General features: G+C 36.7%; 1 protein-coding gene across 1 annotated transcript; it reads left to right on the top strand.

Annotated features, from left to right (window-relative positions):
• On the top strand, nt 1-18,191 carry LOC110465280 (IWS1-like protein). Its single transcript, XM_021520990.1, has 16 exons — nt 1-126; nt 5,142-5,218; nt 5,881-6,997; nt 8,226-8,262; nt 8,599-8,662; nt 9,116-9,173; nt 10,380-10,488; nt 11,184-11,337; nt 12,354-12,436; nt 13,364-13,415; nt 13,871-13,948; nt 15,065-15,182; nt 15,501-15,609; nt 16,274-16,330; nt 16,695-16,803; nt 17,607-18,191. The coding sequence occupies exons 1-16, from the start codon at nt 105-107 to the stop codon at nt 17,730-17,732; spliced, it is 2,370 nt and encodes a 789-aa protein (XP_021376665.1). The 5' UTR covers nt 1-104; the 3' UTR covers nt 17,733-18,191.
• Nucleotides 18,192-27,238: the final 9,047 nt, after the last annotated feature.

The raw sequence follows: 27,238 nt of genomic DNA on the forward strand, positions 1-27,238 counted from the left end.
TGTATATTTACTTCCTGTTGATAAACGAGACATTGCTCGTGTTGCAATATAGAATCTAACAGTTGTTTTTTTACGCAGAATAGCGGGCCTGGTGCTAACTTGCTATGGAGGAAGATGAATACACTGGTAATTTGTCAGGCGTTTAAAAATGTCTGTTGTTGATGTACTCATTTCTTTCAACAGTTTCACAGCTACGGCATAAACTATGGACGCAACAAAGTAACCATCAGTAATGAGCTTGTGGTTGTTATTTCATATTTTCCAACAGATGACAGTACTCTCAGCCTTTTTTAATATTCTCAAATGTAATGTATATCCTCACATCTACGTACCCGAAAAACTTAACAAAATTAAGGTCAGTTTCCCGAGCAGAATTGTCGCTCGAAATAGCTCCTGACTGCTGATTGACAGATCTGGAAAACGCTCTTGATCATTATACTTGCTTTACTACTGAGAGCGTGTAAACATGATATCGACTGACATTCTGTTGATTGCATAATCGTAAGAGGCGACTAAATTTGGGATCTCATCTTTTCTCTTCTTTTTAAACAACTTTCTTTTTCCTAATGTCCCCTTGACAATGCCTCACTTTTGGCCTTTAGTTGAGCGTTCACCCCTGTGAAGAAGGCTTTGGGTTCTGTCCCCTGGCCGAGACATAACAAAGTCTGTAAAAATATTAGTTTCTACTCCTGCTTAACGCTCAGCAATTTAGGAGTAGGACAAATGGTTCCCCCGTTGTCATTATGATGTGACCGTTTGGGGTGTCCTGCTGGGTGTCTTTGACAGTATGTTTCAGTGAGGTAGCACTATAAAGTCGGCATCATGCAGTTCCCCGCTATCTGTATCCTTTAGATCCCTCCTACGTAGGAGAACCTTCAGCGCCTGGAGTAGTAACTTATTTACACGACCTAGATAATTTGAGAGAGCAACTGGTGTTAATGTAAACAGAGAGTTCATAGCATGCTCCAAGGACTAGCTATATACAGTTAATAAGCACTATATACACAACATTAGCAGCATCCAAACAGGTATACTAAAGGCAGGTGGGGTGAATGTCTCTAACCGCGAACCACACATCGCACACAGTTAATATGATAAAATGTCCCTTTATAACATTTTGTTTTTATAGTGATTAGCGAATACGTCTGTTTTTTGTCTGGCGAAGTAAATTGAACCGTTTAATGTGCGACGAATAGCAGAGGCTCCTGGCGTGAAAGTTCACACGGTCGCGCGCCCCATCATCATTACTCATATCCAAATCGATTTTAATAGCTGAATTGCCTTAGCTATTCGTACAAGAGAACGATTCCTAATTTCTTCACACTTCACAAGGATTCACACTTGAGTCTACGGTAAATGCTCCTTTGTCTCAATGAGAGTCAATAGCCTTCCTCACACACCCCTTCCATTTACATGAGGATGGTGGGTGTTCAAGCGTGTATAAAGGATCTGGTAGGTTGTACAGTCTACTAATCCTTCTTAGTTCCTGAAACCAGCTGTTGGAGGATTCATCCTTAAGGAGAAGCTGTCTTTAAGCAAATTTCCTTTCCAGGCTAGTATGAGGAAGTCGAGTCATCGCTCCATAGTGAATTAGGACTCTCTGATGAAGTAGAGATTCCACGGGGAGAATCCCTGTCAAAACATATATTGCTGCATCTGCCGTAGTTACCCGAAGAAACAGGATCTGCTTAAGTATCTTTTTCAGGAAGATTTCAAGTCTCTTCAATTGTTGTCCTTTTGGGAGACAGATTTCAAGCCCATAGAAGAGAATGGGGAGCACATACACAGTAATCAGTTGCAGTGATGTAATCGGGTCTAGTCCATTCTCACCACATGCATGTAGCCCTGGCCTCATCAGACTGTATATCCTACGCCTGGCTTTTTTGTATATTGGTTTCGACAGTGGCAGCAGCGGTCGATTTAACATCCTGCTGGATCCCCAGATGTGTAGTCCTGGTCCGGATATTGATTGGATCTGGGCCGATTATGAACGTTGGGGTACATATCTGATTACGCAAACGACTGGATGACGGAACCATCAGGACAGTGCTCTTTTCTGGTTGTAGTATATATCTCTTCCAAGAACTGTAATCTACCGCAACATTCAGTAGCATCTGTAAGGAGCTTGGTTTGTGAGCCAGTATGGTAACATCGTCAGCACAAGGTGGTGCCCTGCAGTCGTTGGTACCAATCTTGATGCCTAGTCCTATGCTCTGTATACGGTTGAGGAGGTCGTTCACATAGACTTTGTAGAGTTCAGTACTAAGCAGTCCTCCCTGCCTTACTCCTCGCGATACCTGGAAGCTGTCAGATAACTGGCCATCCCATTTTACACAGCTAGTCGTCCTAAAGTTGAGATCCTGTATTACATTCCATGATTTACCGTCTAGTCAGGCTAGAAATAGCTTCCTGAGGAGGCTGTTATGGTTTACCACATCAAAGGCTGATTTGGCATCTAGATAAGCTGCATAGACGTCTTTCTTACAGGCTCTGGCCTCTCGTAGCACTTCTTCTAGTATAGTGGCAGCTATTAGAGGTGATGCTTGCTTTGTGAAACCTCTCTGTAGAGGATTTTGGATCTCTGCTACAAGCGGTCTTATGGAGGTCAGTATTAAGGCCTCAAGGACTTCGTTATCACTGGCGTCACAGTGATCCCACGATAGTTTTTCGCCTCAAATTTACTCCCCTTGTTCTTGAAAACTGGCACTATAGTACTTTTCCTTCAGCGCAGGAGGGACGAATCCAGCTTTCATGATGGAGTTGACGATCCAAGTCACTACATCCAGTACCCGTTCACCAGCGTATTGTAGGTGCTCTGTTGCCACACCATAAATATCTTCTGCCTTGTTCTTAGTTAGGGAAAGAATGACCTGTGCAACTTCCTCCCTGGAAAATGTAATGTCTGCTGTGTTACTACGACAGATATCGGAGATGGTATCCACATCTGTTTTGGCTAGCTCTGCATATTTTTCATCAATGAGAGGAATGTCAGTTGGTCATGCTAACGAGCCAAAATGTTGATTCCAACCTAATAGTACTTCCTGCCCGTTGTAAGTATGATCTCCCACCTTAAGCTTGGATATACACCCTCTCAGTTTCCCTCGATGCTTGCCTATCAGCTTGTACAAACGTCCTGGATCATTTAATCTAGCGTACATGATCTCCTCTCAGTCACGCAAGAGTTTCTGTGCAGACGTGCTCCTTATATGTTTCCTCAGCTCCTGCTTCGCAAGCTTCCTGGCTATAAGCAAGGGGTTGGTTGGATGACTTGGCCGACCGTTGAGTTTCCATTCCCAGTGGCATCTACGCGAGTTACGTATAGAGGACGCAATGTTCTTATTCCACACCCTGAGACAATTTGTCTTACGTCTATGACTTGGAGCACCAATAGTGGAGGCTTTCGCAGCATTGCTTAAGATCTCATTCATATCCTGTACCGCCTTTTCAATGGAGAATTTCCTTCAAGAGTCGGTTTGTACCTTCAGTGTTTGTTCTGAAACTTGTGCTTTGTAGTAGTCAGTATCAATCTTTTTCCATGGCGTTTTCTTGTTCCTTAAGGGAACTGATGATTTGGTGTGAGAATCGAAGGAATGGTTCCCTTCACCGTTATGATAACAGGGTAATGATCTGAAGTATTGGAAGAGAGGTCATTAATAGCACGTATATGCTGAATAGGGGTAGAGCTGGACTGCTGAAGAAAATAGTCTAATCACAAGGATACAAACATGAACATATCGCAGCCTCCCAAAACACATGCATACACTGTTACGCATGAATTTTGAGCCGCTACGCATCACCATTTTACTGTTACACATGCATTTGACCGTTTCTCATTGAGAGGTATAAACAAATACGACTGGAACATCAAGTTCTCACAAATTGATAATCTCTTCTCCCCTTTCCAATTAGGCTCACCCTCATTAGACTAGCTTTATTATTAATTGAATTATAAAAATAAATCTTTGATTTCAAAATTAATGAGTAATTTGACAAAATAAATATCTTTGGTCGTAATGTTATTATAATTGATTTACTCTCAGTCATTTATTCATTTATTTCTATGAAGACATTCCTGGGAAAAAATATGCTGAAGTATTTGCTAAAAGTATCAATTTTCTTTAGTCAGACTATTTTATTTGTATTTATTAAAAAAAACAGAATTATAAAGAAACCGGCAAGAAAATGAGGAATAATAATGCAATGTCAATATTATAGAATAATGCTATTTATTTAAAATTTACTACATCAATTATTACTCTTAGTGTTTTGTTTCTCAAAGTGGTGCGCAACCCATCTATCATGTGCGACGCCACTTTGAGAAAGTGAATGAGGCGATCGGTCAGAAATGTAGCAGTAAGACTTGTTGGAGTTATCTATACTTATCAGTGTTCTAGTATCTACATTTTTATACAGTAGTGAAATAATTTATGAAAGTGTGTCAGCTGAGATGAAAACTTATGAGGAAGGTGTGAATAATATGATGTTGTTAGTAACGAAAAATGATCCTGCCAACAATAACCTTTATTGGCCTGGGAACATTAACAGTTAAAAGTATGGACCTACACATCTCGTGTGTTCATCTGTACTAAAACTGGAGCTATCTGTTATGTCAGATATGATAAAAACACAAAAATATAGTATATTATGAATATAACGCATAAAATGCATGTCTATGTCTTTCTAGCTCTTCCGTTCGTTCAAGTTCGTTGACTATGCTTTCACAACATGGCTGCCTGGGTTGATATATAATACCAGCGCGGTTTGAAAGGGAATGAAATTATATTACATTCCTAGCCGCTGGAAACATTTTTCAGCTTGTTGAATAGGGCCTGTTTATTTTTGTATTGTAAAAAACTGAATAAATTGGAAGAAAAAGATGATCTTACTTCTTCAGTAAGGTTTAAAGGTTTAACACATTGTTTAACAAGGTAATTTACTAGGTTGCAGTAATTTATTACTATTATTATAATTTATCAATTAAACTGTGCGACATGTTCTTTCCACCGCTTCTGAGGCCAACATTTTAGCTCTTTATAAAGCAATGAGTATATTACATGCATGTCTGATCTCAAATTGAATTGGCTACAGGTCTCTATAATGTTATTAAAATACACTTGAGTTGTGTAAATTTGGTTTTGTAGGGAGTGGAGGGAGCACCCCAGTGCAGGATGAGCCCATGTATTTGGAGGGGGAAGGACCACCAGAGGAGGACAATGAAGTGAGTAATGTAAATCTTCTAGCTTGGATTCCTTCCTTTGTACCATAGTTAGTATATCAAGAGATTCAGAGGTGTAATGTGGTTATTGTAGAAAATTACTTTTGTCTTCTAAAAATATATATGATATTTTAGATGGTAATTTAGGAAAATGTTATGATAGGTACAACTTGGGTTGATATTTAATGCTATGAACCAGGTTATCTCAGTGTCCACTATACAAATCGGGGTTTGCACAGGCCTGGAAAAGGCCCAGAAAACAAAGGGTTGGCATTAAAAAGTCATAAATTTGATGAAAAGGCCCTGAAAGTCCTAAAATTTAACAAAAAAGGATAAAAATGAGCCTTAAATTTGACTAAATGTTCATTAAATTATGATTGTATATTTTAATATTGGTGGTTTGTGGTGTTATTCTCTTAAAAATGGTAAATTTCTAGATTTTTGGACTGACCAATCAGTGTTATAAGGGTGATTGGTGTTTATATGGTGAGCTTACAGACTTCCAGGTTACACAGTGCAAATTAAGCCGGAGATTTTAGGTCTTAATTTTTCTGAAAAATACCTTTAAATGTCCCCAAAAAGCCTTGAATTTCATAGTAAAAATCTTGTACAAACCCTGCTAATGAATTGGTTGTTGTAAAATACAATAAATATGTATTTAACAGATGATGAATATTGACCATGCCAAAGGAAATGACTCAGACATTGGAAGTGAGACGGGTTCCCAAAGGGGTGGGATAAGGGCTGATGACGGGGATGCTGAGTATGTAAGTGACGGGGGAGAAGTGGAGAGGGAGGAGGTAGAACAGGATATTGTGGAGGATGAGGAGATGCATTCTGGAGATGAGGGTCCAGCCTCCCCTACTAGCAGAGGTGGATCATATGACGGGAGTCCTCAAGGCTCACCTGATGGAGACAGACCTTTGTCTCCTGAAACACCCCCTATGTCCCCAGGGAGTGGACCAGCCTCTCCAGGAGATAGTCCGCCAGCTAGCCCTGCCCCTAGTGGCAGTCCACCGGGGTCACCGATGGGAAGTGCTAGTCCTCCCGGATCTCCTGTTGGAAGTGCTCCACATTCTCCAGCTGGAAGTGGCAGTCCCCCAGGATCCCCAGCTGGCAATGCGGTAGGGTCACCCATGGGAAGTGGGAGTCCAGCATCACCTGCAGGCAGTGCTCCTGGCTCTCCAGCTGGGAGTGCTCCCGGCTCTCCTAGAGAATATGGAAGCCCCCCAGGTTCTCCTGCAGAAATTGCTAGTCCTCCTGGTTCACCGGTTGCTTCCCCTATGTACTCTCCTGCCAACAGTTGTCCTGCTTCTCCATCAGAAATAAAAATTCCAGAAATGTCTCCAGGAAGTAGTCCTGCTTCTCCTGCAGGAAGTGCTAGTCCACCAAGATCTCCGACAGGAAGTGGCAGTCCTCCACAGTCTCCGACGGGAAGTGGCAGCCCTCCTCATTCCCCAACAGGAAGTGGCAGTGTACCTGGATCACCAACTGGAAGTAGGCGATCTCGCAGTGGTAGTCCAGCTTCCAGATCCAGGAGTCGCTCTGCAAGTGGAAGTCGTTCAAGGTCAAGAAGCAGATCTAGGAGTGGAAGTCCTGCATCCCGTCGCTCTCGATCTAGAAGTAGTAGTCGTGGTTCACGATCACGATCAAGAAGTGGAAGTCCAGGTTCTCGCCGCTCAAGATCAGGTAGTGAAAGTTCCCGTGGCTCTCCTGCTAGACGCCGACGTATTGACTCAGATAGTGAAGATGAGGGAGCAAAGAAGTCACACAAAAGGAAAGGTAGGATAGTTACTTATATTTGTCCATTTCCTTACTTACATACCCATTTTGTGGGGCGAAGCCAGTAAAAAGATAATCATTTTCTTTTACTTTAGGAAACACAAAAATGTTTTTTTAATCATTTAACATCTTAACATCAACATTCTTTTCATTCTGAAGTGATGCAAGTAACACCTTTAAATTAAACTATTTATATATCAAAATGATGAACTTATCTCTGAAATAATTACCTTTCAATTAGCTTTCAACAGACCCTTGAGAGTATATTCTTGACTCCCCCCAATTTTTTTTTTTTTTAATCATTTAACATCTGCATGCTTTTCGTTCTGAAGTGATGCTAGTGAACCCTTTTAATTGAACTGTTTATATATCAAAATGATGAACTTACACTGTATCTCAGAAATAATTACCAAGGCTTTCAGAAAACAGACCCTTGGGAGTATGTTTTGACTCCCAAAAATGAGCTTTGACTCCTGGGTTATAAAGGACAAATTTATTTGACATGATTTTGACACCAAAATTCAGCGAAATTTGTATTTGACTTCTAAAATTGCTTAATGTCAAGAGTCAACTGAAAGCCACGATTACATGGTAACCATTTTTTTTTTGTACTCAGATTTGGCTCTTCACTATGCTTGGCTAATTATTACAATTATTATAATTTATTAGCATACTTTTTTTTGTTTTTGTTTTTTTTGTTTTTTGTGTTAGTATGTGAGTAGTTAAATTTATTATTATTATATATATATATATATATTTTTATTTATTTTTATTCCAAAACTTGAAAATGAAAAGGGACCCAGAAAGAATCTATCTAATCAAAGTATTTATACCTAAGAAAGTAAGCCAATTTAAAGATCCATGTATGACTGTATCTGGCCCGAGATTTCTTTGTTACACATGAAAAAAGATTTTGATAGTAATATATTGTCTTATTGTTACCATAAGTTTGGGACTTTGGAGGATGCACTGTGTGGTAGCGGATTTGATGTTTGAAAACGTGACTTTAGTTCTGTTTGCCTGCATGTGTTTTTATTTGCTTTAGTTGGCCATTATATTATAATATAGAATTGTAATACATAGACATAATTGGTGCATTGATCAGACTTTGTTAGGGCTGGGGGCTTACACTTGTGGCCAGATGTTTTGAGAATCATTTCTCATGATGTTTACTTGTTTGTTGGTAAATACAAAGTAATTTGTCATGTATTTGATTTTATATTTCAAGCTAAAGGAAGTGATGAGGAAGATGACAGTGACAAAGAGTAAGTTATTAGAGATTTGTAGAATTGAATCAGTCTATCTTTGATGAATATACCTGTCATTAAATTTTAGATAACCTAGGCAAGGACTAAAAAACAGATCTGCATACAATTCCTGATATCAAATTACTCAAAAGTTTTGATAGGTGATAAATATATATAGTGTCTCTGAAAAAGTGCGTACCACCCTTTCCATACGGTTATTTCTGGAACATATGTAATTGTTTTTTAAATGTAGTGAAGATTTGACAGAGACTTTGAACTTTTACCTGATAACACATTTTTTTTAAATTTTTTTTTCATTAAGTGACTTGTATCAAAACCCTACTACTATTACAGGTCAGAAGTAGGCGAGCTGATTGCAGATATTTTTGGCTCCAGTGACGAAGAGGAGGAGTTTGAGGTAGATTTAGATATCATGTCTGGCTTAACAAAATTTTAGAACAATTTTGTTTTCTTGTAACTTAAAAAGAACCTAAGAACCTGATTTTCAAATGATGTAAGTTGTGTGTATCAGAATAGAATGACTTAACCCTTTCATCACTGTAAACCATAATGGACTCGTCCAGATGAATGTATGGTAGAGTCTACTCAAGTTACTTAGGGGTGAAAGGGTTAACAGTCACATCAAAGATGGAGGGGTATATACACTGTATTATAAAAAATAGTCTTGAAGAGGATTGCCTTTTACTGTGAAAGGGAAGACTCCCACTTTACAATGTACTTCCCGTTGGTCATTTAAAAGAAATTTGTCAATAATGAATTGCTTTTGATTACAATATTCTTTTCTTTTTTTCTGGTTTATGGTAAGAGAATATTATATGTTTACTACTATATAATTTACACTCCTTTGTAGGGATTTGGAGAAGAGGACGTAGAAGCTGCAAATAAGAAAAAGGAAAAGAAAAAGTCCAGTAAGACCTTGACTCCTGAAGTTATGTTTGATAGATCGATTAGTTTGGAAAATATTAATGTGTAACATGTTACGATATGTTCACAAACATCAGTTTACATACACATTTGATGAGAAGAGCTCACACAGAGGACAAACTGTAGCGTGATGTAAACTCGTCCATTTTGTCTATGGTATAAACTTTGAACATGTGATGCCATTAGACCTATACAGAGAATGATGTAAATAAGATCCGATCTTATGGATATCAGTGTTCCAATACAGACGGAAATGTAGAAAATTAAAATTTAGTGTTACCTCCCCTTAGTTTTAGATATAACTTTATGCGGAACAAACAGTTTGTCCGTTTATAAATGTAACAATTTCGGGTATAAATCAGCATACGATTACTAGGTCCGACCTTATTTTAATAAACGAACAACTGTGGTCGGACCAGTTTAAACGAAAACAGCCTAACGGATTGGGTGAGGGTACTTTTGTTGACAATACAGTCAGGTTATTTAGAGAGATCCCATTGTTATCAATGGTCCAGGGTTTGAATACTGACATGGTTCCATTACATTTATACCCTCGTAACACAGTTATTTAGAGAGATCCCATTGTTATCAATGGTCCAGGTTTTGAATACTGACCTGGTTCCATTACATTTGTACACTCGTAACACAGTTATTTAGAGAGATCCCATTGTTATCAATGGTCCAGGGTTTGAATACTGACATGGTTCCATTACATTTATACCCTCGTAACACAGTTATTTAGAGAGATCCCATTGTTATCAATGGTCCAGGGTTTGAATACTGACCTGGTTCCCTTACATTTATACACTCGTAACACAGTTATTTAGAGAGATCCCATTGTTATCAATGGTTCAGGGTTTGAATACTGACCTGGTTCCATTACATTTATACACTCGTAACACAGTTATTGAATCTGTTTTGTTTGTTTCATCTTTGATTTATTTTTGTAAAATTTGTGTAAAGTTTGTGTTTATTTAAAAATGATCGACCGAAGCTATAGTTTTATAAAAAAAACCACAATGTTTCAAATGCATGGCTAGTGTTTCTGGTAGTGGTGCAGGGATTCTAAAAAAATCTAAGATATCCTATCAAGCTAAGTAAAATGAAATTATTAGAAATGTAAATCAACCTTGATGTTATAGATTGTTTTTCTTGTAAATTTTGATGATGATTTATTATTGATATCACAGCAATTTTGTCTGATGACGATGAAGATGCGGGAGAGCAACCTACTGGAGAAACTGACGCAAATCAAGGTGTACAAGACAATTCAGATGATGACGTGAACCGGGATGATAAGTATGTAAACATTTACTGTGTTCTTTGATATCAAGTCGATAAACAGTGTTCTTCCCAGACTGTAGAATGTAGAATCATGCTCCTGTATTTTCTTATCAAAGGTAAATGGTAAAATCATATTTCCCATACTGCTCTCAATTTTATCTACTATGCATTTTGTTTACTTGTTAGTCTGCTAAATTGAACTGTGTATTCCCAATTTACTACCCTGCTTGTTGGAATGTAATTTAATCTATAAAGAAGAATAAGAAATATTTTTTCTGAAAATAACTTGAATTTGATGATGGTCTATGGGAAATCGATCACTTCTTTTGGTGGTTAACTTTACAAACACAAATCACTAAATATTTCAAATCAGTTCTATTCTATGGCTGTTTGGATAAAACCACTTCAGTTGGTATCCTTCTTTTGAAAAAGCTGGAGTCCCCACCCTGGTCAGTTACAGGATAAGCCCTAATTTTGCAATTTAAAAATAATAATAATATACAACATTTATATAGCTCCCTATATACTTTGTAAAATTACTCTAAAATGGCTTACATTCACCATTATATATTAAGCAAGAAGATAATCATCGCAATGGGCACATACATGAATAAATAAAAGGGTTAAATTACATAAAAAGTATGTAATTTGTGGGCATTTTCATCATATCGTGTCAAATTATTATCTGGTTGTTCTGATATTTGTTTTAGTGGCGGTGGATTTGTATCTGACTTTGAAGTGATGATGATGAAGAAGAAAGAAGAAAACAGAAAAAACAGGGCGAAGAGGAAAGACTTTGAAATAATTAACGATAATGATGATCTTATAGTGGACATGATAAAAAAGATGAAAGAAGCAGCCGAGGTAAAGATTTCTATACGCTACCCCCATGTACTATCCAACCAATCTTCTGAAACTCTAATATCATTTTATTTTATTGACCAAATGGTTCCATCAAATTCTGAACTATACTCTGGCTGCTATACAGTTTGAAAAGAAAACCATCAAATACATTTTTAGATAAAAAAAATATGTAGCATGTTTAATATTGTCCATTGTGTTGTCAGAAGAAATAGTATGACAACAGAAATTCATGCCAGAATGCAAACATTTTTGTATTTCCCTTTGAGATTTTGAAATATTTCACCAAATGTTTTATTGACCATCGTATGCTTTGGTTAATTCTTTTATCCGTAAATAAGCCAACCCACATCAAATACAGTTCAGTAGAAATACTGACCTGCTATTGCATGGTCCAGCAATAAGCCCACCACCACTATTCAAAAGATTAATGTACATTGAATACTTTAGTTATGTTTTTATCTGGCAATAAGCAAGTGCCTTGTAATAAGCCGATCCAATACAGTTCAATGAAAGTACTTACTTAAGCTGTTGCATTGTCTTACGATAACCCCCACTGCGTCACGATAACCCCCAATGCGTCGAGTCAAAGTGTGTGCTATTGTAGGATAAATATGGTAAGTATTTGATGAAATCAAACTCATTCTTACTTTGATGAGACTCGGTGATACTGTACTTCTTTCATAAAATAATGTTTGAGGAATTTGTTTAAGGTCCTCTGCTTATTTTTTGTTTGAAATATTGTCCTTCCTTCACTTTATAACTACTTAAAAAACTCACGTGTGTTGGGGATTAACTGTTTGCCTTCTGTATTGGTCTGTACATCTGTCTGTACATTTTGTAGACTTAGCATTGTACATCATTGGTTTAAAGACCAAACTTTGTGATTTGATATCTGTGTTAATACTTCTGTATTGGTCTTGTCATCTGTTTGTACATTTTGGTTAGACTTAGCATTGGACATCATTGGTTTAGAGACCAAACTTTGTGATTTGATATCTGTGTTAATCCTTCTGTAGGCTGACCGAGAGCTGAACACCAAAAAGAAACCAGCAACAAGAAAACTCAAGTATCTCACAGATGTTAATTCTCAGTTAAAAAAGTAAGTATCCTGTACATTTACTGTTACCTTTAGTTAAAACTCTCAGATGCTTGTTAAATATGAACAAAAATAATATTTGTTACTGGAAATCAAAATGATTATCTCCCTTAGATGGTGATTTGTCAACCTGAATGCATTTAATAAGAACAGATCATTTTCAAAACTGAATTATTTTCCATAAATTTGATGCTTTTCCATGTTACTTAAATGTGACATCATCTTGTATCTGTGGTGGTCAAAGCGGATGTCATAGTAACTTAAAAGATTTTGTCAAAGCAATTTTACTTGAATTGATTTATGATTTCCTCCCTTATCCTGTATTTTATACATGTATATTTCTTAAAGCTGTAAATTTTGTACATTTTATCATACATTGTATCTTAACCATATGTAAGATGAGCTTCGCTATATTCATGCTCAATATGTTATCAAGAATAAATAAAGCCTTTTGTTATTATTCTTTTTTTTTATTATCACAATTCTGATGTTATTTAAATGTAGTGTTCATTGCATACAGCCTTATGGGTGAGTGTATTGATAAAAAGTGATCAGCACTCAATAGATATTATTACTCTGCCAATTCTAATGCATTATTGTAATGATCAAGACAATGATCAGAGTCAAAGGTCAAAATGAAAATTTGTTTTGTGCATTGTACCTTGGCCAATAAGTATGTTTTTTGCACTAGACTTCAGTATCAATTATCAAGCGACTTCAACACTGTTTTGAAGGTTGCTGACCATTAGCTTATTTTCACTTTGGTAGATAATTTCCCAAATTGTCCATACCTGTATTTTTGTTCTTTAATCACATCTCAGAAATCGAGGCTGTACAGCCTCTTAAGAATAAGGCTGTAAACTCTGGTACTTAAAAAGTACAATTCTGTTTACTGACAAAGATTACTGACCAGACCGTTTTGTTTGTCAGGTCAGATTTACACGTAGCATTCCTGGACTGTGGAGTGTTGTCAGCAATGACAGTAAGTATAACTCTTGGTTTAACTGGAACTCTCTCTCTCTCTCTTTATAAGAATAATAAAAAAAAAAAAATTGGCATCCTTATCTAGGCAATGTGATGTTTTTTCTTAAGAAAACACTGTGTATCCTGTGTGTTTCTTGGGAAAGGGACTTTCGTTCTCTATTGGAAAAATCAGTTAAAACACATACAAAATGTGCTGTATAAGCCCATGATGAGGAATAAGCTAATCACCTTATTTTGATATTCTTCCAGTATATATAAAGATGGAATTTCATTTTCTTAATGCAAATGGTTTGAAATTGAAGTAGATCGCTTTTAGCATTATATTAAGTGCAATTTCATGTATAATACATCTAAACCTTTTTTAGAATGCTCAAATTAAATTAATGAATGAAAAATGCAAACACCACATGTTTGTTTGATGTCCACGTACCAACTATTGACTGTTTGTTGTAGGAGTGGCTGGCTCCTTTGCCAGATAAGAGTCTTCCTCACCTCCAGATCAGGGATACCTTCCTGAAACACCTACATGACGTAAGTGTTCTGATATCACTGTGGCTTCAGTCCAGCCTTGTTAATTCTACCACTGTTGTTACCAGCTTAAGTCATTGGACTGTGAAACTTGTAGTGGCTTGATTAGCAAGGTTTGACAGTCATTAACTGTAATAGTGCTAATTTTAGCAGATACAATTTTTAGTGGTAGCTTTGATTTCTCGGATGGAGCCTGGCAAAGTTTGAAAGTGAAAATTACCTTGACCGTTTTTCAAGGTTACAAGGGTCAAACACTTCAAGCGACTTCTTCGAAGGAATCGACAGGTATAGAATCTTAATATTTGGCTGGTAACTTCTTAAGATTGAGCATGACAAAGTTCGGAATGAAAATGACCTTGACCTTCTTTCAGGGTTACAGCGGTCAAATATGTCAAAAACATCAAACAAAATCTTCTGAATAATCGAAAGGCATAGAATCATATTATTTGGCTCGTGGCTTCTCACCAAAGTTTGCAAATGAAAAGAACCTCAACCTACTTTAAAGGTCACAGAGGTCAACAACATTTTAAACAAATTTTTCCGTAGAACCAAAAGGAATGAATGTATAAGATTTGGCTGGTAGCTTATTGGGATAGAGCCAATAAAATTTAAGGAAAATGACCTTGACTTACTTACAAGGTCACAGGGAAAAATATGTCAAACACTTGGCACAACTTCCGAAGAAGAACCAAAAAGCATAGAATCATATCATAATATTTGACTGGTAGTTTCAACCGATGGAGTCGTCAAAGTGTGCGAGTGAAATATTTGTAGAACAGTATAATATTTAATGAGAATATTTTGCTATGACTGCTTAAATATTCAGGTGAGTGATACAGGCCCTTTGGGCCTCTAGTTTTTCCCTGTTGTATAAATACAGTGGAGGTAAACAATAGTAGACTCCACAGATATTAGTCTATATTGAACCATTCCACTTTCACTAATATTGCAGGGTTTTTCTTGGGTTACTTCAGGAATTGCTACTCTTTCTGGATATGGCAAAGAATGACAGAATATCAGAGTGAATTTAACCCATTTTCTTCCACACAATTAATATAACATTCATACCTTTATATAGTATTCCTTCCAGAATTCTCACCATGTATAATTTGTCTACAGTTTCCATCAGTGAGTAATGAAGGCCTGAAGGCTAGTGGAATCGGCAAGGCAGTCATGTACCTGTACAAACACCCACGTGAAACCAAGAATAATAAAGAACGCTGCGGCAAACTCATAAGTAAGGTTCTCCTGTACATTCATCAGTCATGTTTTTGCTAGGTCTTATTTGTCATTCAGGATTTATCAACCTCTCAACATCTGAGGTCATATAAAGATAGCGGCAACTTAGTAAAATGGAAAAATCCCATCAAGACAGTCTGTTGTTTTTAATTGACAAATGAGGAGTTGCCTGTTTGCCTTTTGACAGTAATGAAAAATAACAGACACATCTTTCTGAATGTTATTTGCTTAAATCAATCAGTTACAGTCAATGCTCTTTATTTCCTCCTTGTCTGTTTCCAATATCTAATGCACATAATACTTATTTACAATTTAGATGACTGGTCACGTCCAATTTTCAACCTCACCTCCAACTATAAGATGTTGTCCAAAGAAGAAAGGGAACAGAGGGACTATGAACAGCTGCCAAAGAGACGGAGATTAAGGTAACAGCGGAACAAAAGGATACATGGTAGTTGACGCAACATTTACCGATGTAGTGTAAATCACCCACGTTTTGCGAGATATGTATTCTACAATATTTTGTTAGTGAATTGGATCATAAATACACATATCTCAGTGCTATTTGTTTTGGAGACATTTCCACTTGTGATACTTTCAGTAACTGTTTTGTTGGTAAATTCAAATCTTGAAAATAAGTCTTTTGAAATATGTTTTCAAAACTAAGTAGTCATAAAACTTTTCAGTACCTAAATGATCTTTCTGTATGGAAATGACACAAGAATCACGTTTTATTAAAAAAAAAAAAAATCTTATATGTAATTAATTCCAAGCAAGCTAGATCCAACGTCCGTATCCAAATCTTTCAAATGTTCCGATAGTCTTCCATTGATGGATTCCTAATGGAATACACAAGTCCAGTACAAAACGTAGAAATGGCTGGACAAGTGTATCGGCACGCTGGGTATGCCTTCTTCAGAACAGTACGACGATTCAAAAAGTGACCTAAGTAACGTGTGCCGAAACATGTAAACTGTTATAAATAATTATGATTAACCTTCCATTAGATGTTGTCCAGCCATTTCTACCTGATATGTAATTAGTAATCCAACGGAGGACATTACAGAGGTACCTTTTGTGTATTCACAGTACGGAGGGCATGACGCCGAGGAGAGACATCGACAATGCCTTGTCAGGCGATCAACAGTAAGTGATCCTTCCCTCCAATTTCAGTTGCAAGTTTGATCAATGAAAAACTTTAAATAGTCTATGAAATATAAATACATTTGATCTTTCTTATTCTGTTCGTAATGAAATCTAGTTATTCTGATGTAATTTTGAAATTCCCCAAGCATTCTTATTTTAGTCATTAAATTAAAATGTAATTCAATGTTCAAAGCTGATAGTATAAGTTCAAAGCTTCATTTTAGATGTTTAGAATCAAAATGGACTGTATTCCATTCAACTCTTTTCCTTTTTGTTGTACCTTTTAAAAAATTTGACAAGTATCTTGCATAAAATCAGATATCTTTATATATTGTAAAATATTATCTTTACTTTGATATTTTAGAGCCCTGCGACCAGGTGACAAGGGTTGGATAATGAGAGCGAGGGTTCCGATGCCCTCCAACAAGGATTATGTTGTACGACCCAAGTGGAAGGTTGAGGAGATGGTCAAAGTGAGTTGTCTTTTTCTGACTGGATGGTACAATTCACAAAAAATGCCTCTAATAAGGACATTTTTCAAACTTGATGTGATTTCTAGTAGAACATAAACTTAAGAATATAAAACAAAAAAGAGAAAAAAATGGTGTTATCTTGATATGTGATCTGTACTTAATTGTTTGAATTTGAAATAAAAACAATAGATACATGTCCATAGTTGTATATCTATATTATATACCAGGAAAAAATCGCCACAGATTTAACTTGTTCTCTTTTGCCCTCCTTAGTGAATGGAAATTAAATAAGTGATGAGAAGTAATATAAGTACACAGTATACAATGTGTAGTATTAAGAGTATATGTGGAGGCATCAACACTGGGCAAATAGGGATTTCCAATGTGAAGGGCGAATATACAGTGGTATTATCTTTATAAAGGAGTTGTATAGAGAGTGATTAAGGCATTGTTTTGAAAAAACTATCTTGTATAACAGATCATTAAATGAAGAAAATACTTGGGTAACAAGCTAAGGCTGTTTAGTACCATCTTTTTGGAGAATTTCATTGGTAATACAATATCATTAACAAACATCACAAATTGCTACATTGCTTAAGTTCCATCTCATACAGACATTAGAGTATACGGTATTGTGATATTTTGTAGAAGTAAAGACAAAATTGAAACAACCTAGCAATGATCGATGAAAACAAAAATATTTGGAAGTTCTAAGATTCATGATTGAAGTGGAAATATTGTTATATGATAATGCAAATTATAACTAGCATTTTAATACATTTTACAAAATTATATTTTCACAGTCATCCAGGAAAAAAGATGTAACAAGATATGAAAAACATGCAAGATCTTTTGCTGAAAGGAAGAAGATTGGAAAAGGCCAACGTGCAGTGGCAATAAGTATTGAGGGAAAAAACATGGCGTTATGAGAGAATGTTACACTGATTGTGAGGAGAAAGATTGGTTTATGGAAACATGTGTTTATAATTGAGGAGAGAAAGAAAGCTGCCTGAGTAGATGTGTTAATTGTTGAGGATGCAGGATGGTGTTATGAGATGTGTTTATTGTTGAGGGGAGAAAGATAGCATGAAGACAGAATGTGCTTTTCAGGTGTTGTTTGATAAACTATTTGAATGAAAAGTGGAAATGTAACGGTAAGGATCTCTTGGCCAATTACAATTATTTCTCCAATTGTGAGTTTGTAAAGATGGATTAGCTGTAGCACCTGTTTGGGAGGATTAAGCTGGACTGTTAGGATGTGTTGAGTTTGTGAACAGTCCTACAGCAAAAAAAACAATAGTTTTTTAGAATGTGTTGAGTTTGTGAACAGTCCTACAGCAAAATAACAATAGCTTTTAGGATGTGTTGAGTTTGTGAACAGTCCTACAGCAAAATAAGAATAGCTTTTAGGATGTGTTGAGTTTGTGAACAGTCCTACAGCAAAATAACAATAGTTTTTAGGATATGTTGAGTTTGTGAACAGTCCTACAGCAAAATAACAATAGCTTTTACAGCAGTAAACTATGTATCATATTCATTCTGGATGAGTGGTCACTAGATGATTGTAGTCACTTGAGACAAGTGGTTTCCTAACATGAGGGGTCACTATATGATTGTTAACTCTGTTAGTGGTCACTTCAGACAAGTACAGTCAAATCTGTGCCTGCATCACTTTCTTAAATTGTGTTAAGAAACCGCTTTTGAACCTCTCTGTTGTAGTGATTTCAGTGTGAAGTGAACCAGTATTAAGAGACCAACTGTTAAAAGAANGGGGGGGGGGGGGGGGGGGGGGGGGGGACTGTAGTGTGTCTCTAGATCAATGGTCAGTAGATAAATGTTCACTCTGTTAGTGGTCACTTTAGACAAGTATTGTTTGAAGATGGGTAGCAACTTTAGACAAGCGCTCGCTGTCGACAAGTGCTCACCCTGTAGATACATTCACTTTGATCAGTGGTCAATTTAGATGGGTTGTCGTTACATAACACAGGTTAACATTCTAGGCAAATGGCCACTGTTCAGGATAGAACTCAAATTCAGAAGCTTAATTTCATTGCCTAGAAAGTTAAAAAAAATCTATTGGATTATTTATTTTGACATCAATGGTGCATATATGTATGTCAGGTTTCAAAACAGTCCTATTTATACATAGATCTGATGTTTTAGATTTAATTTGTGATTAACCGTGGCCTAAAACTAGTCAAAATCTAATTGGTAGTACGTTTTAGGTGTTACAATAGTACATATACAAGGTAATACAGAAGTCACAATCTTTCAATGTTAACGTTTGGAGGGTATTGACTCGGGCTATTTGGTGTGAACGAAGTGTGCATGTGTGTGAATAGTGTTATTTTAGTGTACATGTATTTGTAAAAACAAATTGTAAATTTGATTTTTTTTGTGTACTTTTGATGTTGGCAAAAAAAAATTCACAAGATAAGAAGTGAGATTTGACAGTGTGTGTACATAAATACTTTTCATAATTTTACAAAAACTTCAGATTTGTGACCATTGACATATAATGTTAGACTATGTTGCAGGCTTTAGCTGTCATTTAAAGTCCATTCAAATGTTAGTTTAGGAAATTGATTCTTATTTTTCAATTTGCTGAATATTTTTGATCTGAATAGATATTTGCATGCCATTTGAGGCTTTTTTCCAGTTGAAAAGAAAACTTAAATAAAAACTAAATGGGACAGAGAGAAATTTGAGAAACAAATGATGTCATCGAAACCTCAGATTATTCATGATCACAAGTAATTGTATGGTAGAGTGCTCCTAATTCATTCGTGCAGAAATCAACATTTATTGTCTCATTTGAAACTATTTCTCACAAGTTATGCAAATCATTTTATCATTTATCAGTTGTACTTCAGACGACATTTTATCAGTTGATGGTTTGTCTAGCTATAAACAGTAGATCTTGTACATGTCATCATCATTTTACGTTCCATTATTTCAGTCAGTGACTTGAGTAGGTCATGTTATATTTGATTATGCATACTAACATTGCCATGGACACATTTCTTTAAACTGTATACGTGCAGAAAAAATATGAATAAAATACTTCCAGAAATATGTGTGCCTGTTATATATGATCACTTACCCTAAATGTTGATAGAACTTGTGCCTTAGTGTGACATTCTTTGTCTTTTTCAGTCCGCGGTAGATGGTAGGCTATCATATTGCTCTTTGTCCGTTGTCCTTGTCCATTGTCCGTCCTCACACAATTCTTATCACTATTTCTTTAAATGTATCCCCATAGTCCTTTGTTATGCATTATTGATTTTTTTTAGGGCTGATCGGAAAACTAAGATCATTAGCAAATGGCCGTGATGATTTTTGAGAGTTAAAAGTTTGTTAGCACTATTTCTCAGAAAAGACTGGAGGGATTTTTCTCAAATTTCACATGAATGTTTCCCATGGTCCTTAGTTTCGTTTGGGGGACTTATTACTTTTACTCCAATTCTTCTTCTTCTTATCTTTCTTTTCTTTTTCTTCCGCTTTCCGCCTGAAAGTTTTCCGACACTTTTCTCAGAAACTATAAGTCGGATCTTGACCAAACTTTTGAGGGATTATTACTGATGGCCTCTAGATGTGCAAACACCTTTTTGTTTTTCCGATTACCATCCAAGATGGCTGCCACATCTTCTGATTGGCTAAAACATTTTGAGCCGTAACTTTTGTTATGTTTGGCTAATAAAATTTGAGGAAAGTATCGGTATAGGACATGCTCTAAAGTCGAATAAAAAAAATTGACATTGTCAACAAAATGGCCGCCATGAATTTTTGAAAATTTTGGGAATTTAAAATTTCTAAAATTTCTGAAGGTGTTCGCTAAAGATAGCCAATGTCACTTATCCTATTTTACATGTTTATAGATATTTTCCAATGCACTCCTAATTGGACAATTCCGTTTATACTGGTTACTGAATGGTCAAAATTCAGATATTGTTCGATTTCACTCAAATTTAGTATGAAGGTGTTTTATGCCATTGTGATCCTTTTCTGATGCATCTTTGCGACTATGGGGGCAGTTTGGGGGACCATTACAATTAGTACTTGTTCATATTGATTGTTAGGACTGATCGGAAAAACAGGATGACTACACGACAGCCATCTTGAATGTTGACAGTTCAGTTCTTGGTTCTTTGGCAAAAGTACTCTTTGCCCTAATGAGAATTCAGCCGTCATTGACAGCACTTCTAATTATGTAAAAAATACAAAATATTAGCATTTTGCATATAGTTATGCATTTATTATACAGTAATATTTGTTATAGAACCAAAAACATGGCATTACAAGGTTTGAGTTAGTGTAAAAGATTCCTGTTTAAGGATTTACAAAATATGGGACTAGGTAATAGTACCTGTAAGGAAAACAAAGATAAAAGATAATCTTTTGTAGATCTGATAAAGATTCTTTAATGATGGGTGCCAAGATCTTTCTAGAATATACATTTAGACCAATCAGAAGCCTCCGTGTGGTTGCTATATAGCTACTATGGCAACGAAACCTATGCGGTTTAATTTGCAGTCCCCTAATACCCCTCACTCGACCGGGAAAATATATGGCTACCAGAAAACTTTTTTTTTCTTATTCGGAATGAGATTTATCAGTTCGGTATGATTAATCAATGCTAATTTTAGAACACACAGGAAATATCCCAGCAATTCGTCAAATAACACTCTGAAACTGAATGCAAAGATAACTGGTGGCCCCCTTCGTCTCTTTTCAACGAAAACGCTCCTAACCCAGTTGGATTCTGTGATTTTCCTAACTTTCCAGTCGTCCTCCTTTTCAAGCACTTTCGAGTTGTTCCAGTCTATGATGTGGTTGTATGTGTTAGCATGGTCAGTAATGACAGATTTATTGTATGGTTTCTCTGATGTCTTCCTTGCATTTCTAGTGTAGACTTTAAAGGCTTTTAAAGGAATTTGTCCCGGCCATTGTACTGATTCGGCACACTGGCCTAGTGTAATCCTGTCTTACACTTGATGGCATTACAATTCCTGTTATTGAACAAACCAAATTTCTCGGCCTCATTTTTGACTCGAAATTCTCTTTCATACCACATACAAAGTATCTGAAAGATAAGTGTTCCAAGGCGCTAACATTATACGAGTCCTTTCTCATACAGTTTGCAGCTCAACTAAAATCAAACCCTAAAAATCCTGCTTCCGACCAAGTATTCAACCCAAAATACACGAGCGAGGAAAATCCAGTGTAGTGCCCGAAGAACACAAATTCTCCTTTCGGGAATGCATTTTGAAGTACCCTTCTCATACACAACTTTAAACAATACTACTAAAAATCCTGCATTCGACCAAGTATTCAACCCAAAATACACGAGCGAGGAAAATCCAGTGTAGTGCCTGAAGAACACAAATTCTCCCTCGATGAACACCGCATTAAAAAGGCAATCATTTGAACAGACTCTCTATCTGTCCTACAAAGTTTACAGTTACGAGATCCTAAAAGCACACTCGTACAAAACCTTACTTTTCGCATATCTCGTTTCTTAAAGAAATTTAAAATTACTTTACTATGGATTCCGAGCCATGTCGTAATTAAAGGCAACGAATTTGTTGACAGAAGCAAAAAATGCGTTAAATCTCCAACAAACAATTATCAAACTATCATATACAGATTTTAAACCTATCATTCCAGCAGCCATTCAAAATGAATGGCAGCAACGTTGATCTCTCCTGACCAGCAACACACGTTTTAAAGTACAACCGAAACTTAAAATATTTGTTTCCTATCGGAATGATCGTAGAGAGGGAAGATGTCCCCTGTCGGCTCCTCACTGGGCACACTTATCCTTCTCATTCGTTCCTTTTAAAACGAGAAGAACCACCTACATGCCACGCATATGACACTCCATTTACAGTGGAACATGTTTTAATAGAATGTCCCGATTTTAAACATATCTGTGATAATTACTTTCGAGTCCAGGATATAAAAACTCTTTTCAGTTCCATGGTCTCGAAGGCATTATTTAACTATTTGAACGACATCGGTCTATTCTATAGACTCTGATGTATTTTAACCCACCTAACCCTCTTTGACGTTATATATATATCACATATTCCATATCATCTATTCATTATCTCTTATATTATTTTAATTATTTACACATACAATGCGACTGCTTTTAAAAATATTCATTTTTATCTGAGTTTATCTTCGCTACTCACATGAACAAAGCTGTCGATGGGCCGTTAACACAAACAAAAATTGAGTTTGTTTTAGCGGTTAAGAGTTGAGACACCGGTCATTTACACTCTTTTCTTGACAAAGGAAACAGACGTTTTCGAAAGTTCGCAACATTAGTTTTCAATTCCTGTTTGTGTTCAAAACAAACTTAGCATTTAGAAATTGCTTTTCTATTTTTACACATTACTATTTTAGAAAATAGGTCAAGAGACGACCTTACCTTAAAAGAACACCGTCAAACTTAGCTTCACGAAGTCTTAAACAAAGTTACCGTAATATGCTTTTAATGTTAATATGACCATCAATCAAACTGTTAAGAGAACATTTCTTAAAAAAAAAGACTGATGATCATACGATAGAAGGAGCAAAGATACTTTTCAGCTTTGACTTGGTATTTTTTAACTTTGATTTGGTACATATGAGAAGAAAAAGAGGGTTTGTTCTACAAACCAAGCCTTCCACCCTCTTTGCTCGCACTTTGTCACAAGCTGTTGATATTCCACCAAGATCCTCTAATAGGCTTCCTGTATTATCTCTTCCCATGGGACCTAGATTTCTAACAATAATGTCTTCTCGGTTTCTTTTTACAATAATAAAATATGTAGTCTTCTTTTGGAAAGCTCATGCTTTGTTGGACATCTGCTGTCACCTGCCAGTTTACTGCCGTTGCCAGAATGCTACCTCCTTCTCACCGGCTCATACAAAAGTGATATGTCTTTTTCTCCGGGTTGTATCAACTCTTGCGGCTATTGTTTATCGTGCATCCATGTATAATTGCCACCTCATTGCTGCTTTACACGAGAACAACCAATGTCCAAGAGTTGCTGGTATGTGTTTGCATAGTGTACACATTGGTTCTACTCTTCCATTTTCCAAGTTTAAAGGATAATGGGCTAGGAAGTATATAATACACTGACCTCGAACTCACCAGAAAACTCCGACGGTAGTTCTCCATTCTGCAGTTATCATTCCATGTTAAGGTTCCTGTCGTAGCAATTAAACCACCACCGTGTTGTTTGATGCCTATTGCATTGACTTGTCTGTTTTCTTTTTGAATTGGACGAAATTCATACTAGACAAGTTCCCTTCTACCTTAAATTTCCCTTTCCATCTGCAGTGTTCCATGTTGGCTGTGTCGTCATGCCAAATCATTGCTTGCCGAGTGCTGTTACCCCTACAATGACCCGTCCTTAAATGACCATTGCTGTTGATAGAACGCTAAACAATACTAAACCAAACCAAACCAAACCCTACAATGACACCGTGCTTCAGTCTTGTTTCAGCCTCTATCACTGCTTCCTTTGCTATCAATTTCCTTCCCGTTTTTACTTTCATTTTCGTCCCTCTATCTTTACCTGACGCGTCTTCATGCATGACCTTAACCTCTTCAATCAATGCTCCCATGACTAGTTGCTGCTTCGTTCCTATGATTTGTAAACCAATATTTTCCTCCTGAAGAGCTCAAAACTACAGATTGAAAAATTATACACTAGTAGTGGATGAAATGTGAGATCATTTCCGCGGTAGGAAAATACATTTTACGTGTATATAGGAGGTTTGTGAAAGAAAAAATATCCATCTTTCCAACGGTAACAACCTTTTTTTCGTACAATATAAAGAAATATGATTTTTGATGTAGGAAAGTTAGGTGGGATCGATATTTCGACTTTTAGAGCTTTCCGCCCTTCTCGTTTATTAATATCATCGGGGGTGACATTTTTGTCGAATATTGATCTATTCCCCCAAAACGTGTTTAATTACTCTAAACACCCTAGTTTAGGTCCAAATATAGTTGTAACAAATTCTCAGGTCCCTGTGGTAGTGGCCACAAAATCCTTGACCAGACTCCGTGTTGGTATACCCAAGTTATAAATATTCTTTTGGTAGACGGCTCTGGTCTATTCGAACCACTCTTTTCATTGTCCTTCTTTTGTATTGTTATTGTCAGCTAAGAGACCGTTAAACCTTTCTCAAAAGCACCTCACCGGTTTCTCGCCACCTTTTGTATGTTCCCTTTAGCTTCCTCATATATTTCAGCTTTAACCCTGCTTTTTCTCACCGTCAAACTTTTCGATTTTCTGGGTTTAAACTTCATCCTTGCCCTAGTTACCATTCCTTCTACCCACTATTACCGTTTTTGCTGTCACTGTCATATCCTTCATAAAAAGTCTTAAAACCTTTGCCATGTCTTGGTATAATATCCTATGGTGAGAATTGCATCTTAAGCTAGTCGCTGTATTCTTTCAACCATGCTCTGATGGTGCTAGGGACTTCACCGTCAGATCTAGTAACGTATGAGGAATGTATTGGTAAGCGTTTGCTAGATCTACCTACAACAATGCCAGGTCATTTTTATTCTCTTTTGCTTCTCTTAATATCTATGTCAGATCACTTGTGTGTTTTAAGCATCTCCAAACTTCTGGTATTCCTCCTTTCCTCGAGAACTTTGTCTATATAATCGTGACTCAACACAGACTTGGTCTTTCATTTCGCTAAAACTGCAAAAAATATCTGTCCCTCAATATTCAATAGGAAGATGGTTCGAAACTGCTCTACTGTACTTCTTTGGGGATGAAACAAACCATCTGCCACTGCATTATACCATAGTCTGATAGCCTTCCTCAAATCACACGAATAAGTTTCCATAATCTTTTTGGCAAATTTTGACAGTTCTTAAACATTCAATTCGGAGTGCCATTTGGTCGAGGTGCTGAATATGCTCTTACATTCTTTGTTACCTTTTTTACCTCCTTTACTTTTAGATCTGATTCGCCAACAGCTTCTATTGGTGCAGCTGGTGTTAAAAAAAATCACAATTTCCTAAATCTTTATAGCGTCTCTCATCACAACTAATTCCGTTGAGTATTCTCATTTACCAGGGTCTTTAGCCCCCCAAAATTCTTCGTAGAAAGTGTTGGCTGTAAATATTCTTCTCTGCCTCTACTGTGTGTTTCTGCTTTTGTGGGATTTATCAACTTTTTCTAATTTTTGTCAAAATACCAGCAATGCAATGTTCTCTTTCTCTCTTGCGTTTTTGTAGTTTCATTCGCAAGTCGCCCTCTGTGCCCTGAATTTCTTTTTTTGTCTTAATCTGTTGTGTTTTGGCGTTCGTACCTGTTTATCGGCTGTTACCAGCCCACACCTGCCCTTCCCTATGTTGCTAATGATGCCTTTAGGATGTTGTCGAGATCATCATCATAGGTCCGCTTGGTTTGATTTCGTTGACTTCTTGACCCTCTACCTCCATGGTTTTGTTTTCTCTACCCCGACTGCTTGCCCAGCTTGGTCTTATTCTTCAGCCTGGTCTGTGTAGGCTTTCCTTCCTCCTCGCAAGGGTTCGAAAGGAGTATATCATTGCTGTGTTGTGCTTCCTGGGTGATCTACTCTTCCGTCTGACTAGATCACTCCGGGCGTTGTTTGCCAAGATGAGATTGTATAAATTTATTCAATTCCCTAGGCGCTTTAATCCTCTTTTATCCCTACATACTTCCCCAAATATATATGTACAATCGTTGCTCTGTCCCGGTGTCCATTGTCGTTCCTGAGTTGTTTTCTGAGTCCATGCTGTTGACTGTTCATTCTCAGTCGTTTACGCACAGCTTCGAGATCAAAAGTTTGTAATGTGATTAGATTTACTTTAATTAGTTAGATATATCATTATTTGCAGAATGATATTTTTTCCAAGATAGTGATTAGTTTTATCAATATCTTTTTTAAGAATTGATAATTACACAACGGCACTTGCCCTTTATATACCCAATCTCGCCAATTTTAAAACCAATCAGAAATAGCAGAATGAAAAGTATGGTTAACTGATTAAATGTAAGTGTTTTAAATTATGTACATGTACATAATATTTATATTCTAAAGGGGATCAGTTGATGTGTTACTAATGATGACATACGCGTTTGAATATATCCGATTACTGTGTTTAGCGAATTAAGCTTAGATTAGGTATCGAGGTATAGAAGTACTGATGTAAATTGATAGGAAGGTACACTAAGAGAATATCCCTATGCCTCGAGGGCAAGGTATAGGAATCTCAACTCGAGGTGGTATTCTTTATTTTTAAACCCGAAGCATGTTTCAGTCTGATGACTAGACATTCAAGTACCACGCCCAAACGGCTGGGATTTCTCTGAGACTAGACATTCAAGTACCACGCCCAAACGGCTGGGATTTCTCTGAGACTAGACATTCAAGTACCACGCCCAAACGG

Source organism: Mizuhopecten yessoensis, unplaced genomic scaffold, assembly GCF_002113885.1.
Source record: "Mizuhopecten yessoensis strain PY_sf001 unplaced genomic scaffold, ASM211388v2 scaffold11069, whole genome shotgun sequence".
NCBI classification, from domain to species: domain Eukaryota; kingdom Metazoa; phylum Mollusca; class Bivalvia; order Pectinida; family Pectinidae; genus Mizuhopecten; species Mizuhopecten yessoensis.

Excerpts from the sequence above, each read along its gene's own strand:
- LOC110465280 (XM_021520990.1), top strand. The coding sequence starts at position 105 with ATGGAGGAAGATGAATACACTG. Across the intron at positions 13,949-15,064 it reads TCCTGAAACACCTACATGAC|TTTCCATCAGTGAGTAATGA; the intron begins GTAAGTGTTCTG and ends ATTTGTCTACAG. Across the intron at positions 15,183-15,500 it reads ACGCTGCGGCAAACTCATAA|ATGACTGGTCACGTCCAATT; the intron begins GTAAGGTTCTCC and ends TTTACAATTTAG.